The sequence below is a fragment of the Coffea arabica genome, chromosome 9e (genome assembly GCF_036785885.1).
Source record: "Coffea arabica cultivar ET-39 chromosome 9e, Coffea Arabica ET-39 HiFi, whole genome shotgun sequence".
Taxonomy (NCBI): Eukaryota; Viridiplantae; Streptophyta; class Magnoliopsida; order Gentianales; family Rubiaceae; genus Coffea; species Coffea arabica.
This window is the reverse complement of record NC_092327.1, coordinates 12291023-12294740: the sequence shown is the minus strand read 5'-3', so window position 1 is coordinate 12294740 and position 3718 is coordinate 12291023. Positions and strand designations below refer to the sequence as shown.

The 3718-nt window shown below is 41.5% G+C and overlaps 1 protein-coding gene across 1 annotated transcript; it reads right to left on the bottom strand.

The window, feature by feature from the left end:
• Positions 1 to 1229: 1229 nt before the first annotated feature.
• LOC140014601 (uncharacterized) lies at positions 1230 to 3059 on the bottom strand. Its single transcript, XM_072065668.1, has 5 exons — positions 2913 to 3059; positions 2295 to 2816; positions 1993 to 2164; positions 1749 to 1899; positions 1230 to 1521 (listed from the first exon to the last, which is right to left on the bottom strand). The coding sequence occupies exons 1-5, from the start codon at positions 3057 to 3059 to the stop codon at positions 1230 to 1232; spliced, it is 1284 nt and encodes a 427-aa protein (XP_071921769.1).
• Between the last annotated feature and the right edge of the window lie 659 nt (positions 3060 to 3718).

Below are 3718 nucleotides of genomic sequence, written 5' to 3'. Positions count from 1 at the left end.
TTTGCACTTCAGGGTCCCTTCCCTGAGTCTCCTTGATACGTTCCAACAAAGTGGATTTCACGATAATATTCCCCAGAATTACTTTTCTCGGTTCAAGTCGGGGATTCCATATACTAACCTCTTTCAACAAGTGCATCTCTTTAATCATCAATCCTGCCACTTGCACTTGACGACTTAAAGTATCAGCCACTACATTGGCTTTTCCTGGATGGTACTTTATCGAGCAATCATAATCTTTCCAGAATTCCATCCAACAGCGTTGTCTTAAGTTCAGCTCCTTTTGAGAAAACAAATACTTAATGCTCTTATGGTCGGTAAAAACCTCAAACGTCACTCCATAAAGGTAATGCCTCCACTTCTTCAATGCAAACACTATAGCCGCTAACTCCAAATCACAAGTCGAATAATTTTTTCTCGTGCGGCTTTAATTTCCTAGAGGCATACGCTACCACTTTCTCATTTTGCATTAATACACATCCCAAACCTTCTTTAGAAGCATCTGTATACACCACAAAACTATCTTTCCCATTCGGTAGAGCTAATACAGGTGCTCTCGTCAAACGTCTCTTCAACTCTTGAAAAGTTTCTTCACACTTTGGACTCCATATAAACTTCCCATTTTTCTTAGTTAATTCTTTCATGGATCCAGCAATTTTAGAAAAATTCTTGATAAATTTCCGGTAATACCCTGCTAACCCTATAAAACTCCGAATTTCAGTAGGGTTTTCCGGTTGCTTTCATTTAGAGACTGCTTCAACTTTGGCTGGATCCACTTTAATCTCGTCCTTAGAAATTATATGACCTAAAAATGTCACTTCCTTCAACCAAAATTCACACTTGCTAAACTTAGCGTACAACTGATGTTCTCTCAAAGTTTGTAAAACAATTCTCAAATGTTTCCCATGGTCCTCCAATGTCTTAGAGTACACCAGTATATCATCGATGAACACCACTACAAACTGATCCAAATAAGGCTTAAAGACTCGATGCATTAAATCCATAAAAGCCACAGGTGCATTGGTTAATCCAAACGGTATTATTGCGAACTCGAAATGTCCATACCTCGAGTTAAAAGCAGTTTTGGGTATATCCTTCTCCAAAATTCTCAATTGATAGTAACCCTGTCTCAGATCTAACTTCGAGAATAATACCGCCCCTTACAATTTGTTAAACAATTCATCAATGTGGGGCAAAGAGTACTTATTCTTAATGATAACATCGTTCAAACCTCAGTAATCTATGCACAGTCTTAAACTCCCATCTTTCTTCTTAACAAATAAGACCGGGGCTCCCCACGATGAATCACTTTCCTTTATAAAATCCCGCTCTAGTAAATCCTGTAACAATAATTTCAACTCTTTCAATTCAGCTGAAGCCATCCTATACGGCGTTTTAGAGATAGGTTCTACTCCCGGAGTCACATCAATCTTAAAAACTATTTTCCTTTCTGGGGGTAATGACTCTAACTCTTCAGGAAAGACATCCGGATACCCTTCACTATAGGCATGTCCTCTAATCTCACTTTATTACTATAAGTATTTATAAGAAAAGCCAAATATCCTTGATCTCCCTTACTTAACATTTTCCTAACTCGAATCCCTGAGATAAGTGCAGATGAGGCTAATCTACCCCTTACATCCAATTTTAGGGTTGCTTCTCCTGGAATGCATAATTCTACTGTTTTCGTTTTATAGTTCAACTGAGGATTGTAACGGGCTAACCAGTCCATTTCTAGGATCACATCATACCTCTTAATCATTAAGTCCATCAAATCGGCCAATAATTTCCGTTCACCAACCCAGATCTCACAATCTCTATACACCAAATTAGCTAGTAAACTTTGATCCCCAGTAGGCGTTCTAACCTCTAAATCATAAGGTGACTTAATTGGTTTTAGATCTGTTCCACTCATGAAGTTAGGGTTTACAAAGGAATGTGTTGCACCCGGATCAATTAAAACCTTAGCTAAATGGTGAAAGATAGGGATTGTACCTTCAACCACCTCAGTAGCATCGGGGATCTGTTGGTAGTCCAATGCGTAAACCCTAGCAGGTACCTTTGGTCGACTCCCTCCAACACTAGTCTGCTTAGAAGTTGACTTTTCGGGTCTTTGAGTGTTACCTCCTACCTTCAACTTGAACAATTCGTTAGTTGGTGCTCGGCACTACCACAGACCAAGCACTTCCCGACTTCCTCCAACAATCATTCTCCGAATGATTTGACTTGCCACAGTAACCACAATTAACTTAAGGGGTTATGCCCGGACCACTAGAAGGCACTCATCTCAATTGAACCGGCCTACCACGACCTCCTCTAGGTAGAGCTCCCCTTGAAACTCCTGCGGTCCTAACTCCTCCCATTCCTCTTCCCATCTTGGAAGATGGGGCATTCTTACTAGCCTGACCAGAAGTATAACCAGAAATACTCCTTTTCTTAGAGTGAAAATCCCTAACTTGCATCCTTGCGCTCTCCACTCTCTGCGCTTTCTCCAAAGCTTTAGTAAATGTAGAGATTTGGGATTCAGTCAGGCCCTCCTGAATCCCCACATTAAGCCCTTGTACAAACCGTCTTATTCTTTTGCGCTCATTAGTCACCAATTCAGGAGCGTACTTAGAAAGCTTAGTGAACTTCCCTTCATACTCAACTACACTAAGGGTTCCTTGCCTTAACTTTATAAATTCGTCCTCCCGCTTCTCTTGGATCAGAGACTGAAGAAACTTCTCATTAAACTCCCTTGTAAAGTTTTTCCAATTCCAAGGGGTTTGGGCTCTCTCCCACTTTCCCTTTATCATGTCCCACCAGGCATGGCCTACTCTCTCGAATTGGAAAGTAGCAAAGTTCACTCGCCTATCTTCGGTATAGTCTAAAGCGGCGAATATATTGGTCATTCTCTCCAACCAGTTCTCCGCTACCTCAGGATTAGGTTCTCCAATAAACTTATGCGGGTTAAACTTCAGAAATCTCTCCAAAGCCCTATCTTCCCCTCTATCTTGGGCCCCAGGTTGGTTAAGTGGCCCTGGACCCTGCTTCTCAGCTAAGCGTTCAAGGATATCAATCATTCTATTAATGGCAGTAGCCACTTGGTTACCCTCTAAATTCTCTTGTCCCTGGGTTAGCCCAATTGCCGATCTCTGATCATCCCCTTGAGGTTGGGTATGTCTAGTTCCTCGCCCACGACCTCGACCACTCTTTCATCCATCCATAATTCTAGATATGCCTAGTACAAGAAATAAAAGTACTTACGCGAGGAAACACTTAAAATAAGAACAAATCATGAAAACATCACGAATAACAATAATTTACATACATTTAGTACTTTTGAAGTCCATACAATTAGCAAGTCATGGGGTATTACAAAAAAAATAGCACATAAGTGCCACAAAAGTACTTTTAGTCATGTACGACTAAAGTAAAGCCAAGTGCCTCAAAAGTAGGCCACACAGTCAAGCAAAATACAATGGCCTTAGCACTAGCATCATCCCATCTATTTCTATCTACAAAAGTCAAAAGTCTATCACTCTAGGTTTAGTCCACAGTAGGGCTATCAAGGGGAATCTCCTCCTCAGGGTCCTCCTCCTGAGCCGGACTCTGAACAACGTCCATCACCTCGTCAATCAGCATAGTAGTATCTACTAGGATCCCTGCGGCCCGATCCCGAACCTCCTCACCTATCCTAGTAAGTCGAGCCCTAACTCTCTGAAACTCATCACGGGCGGCC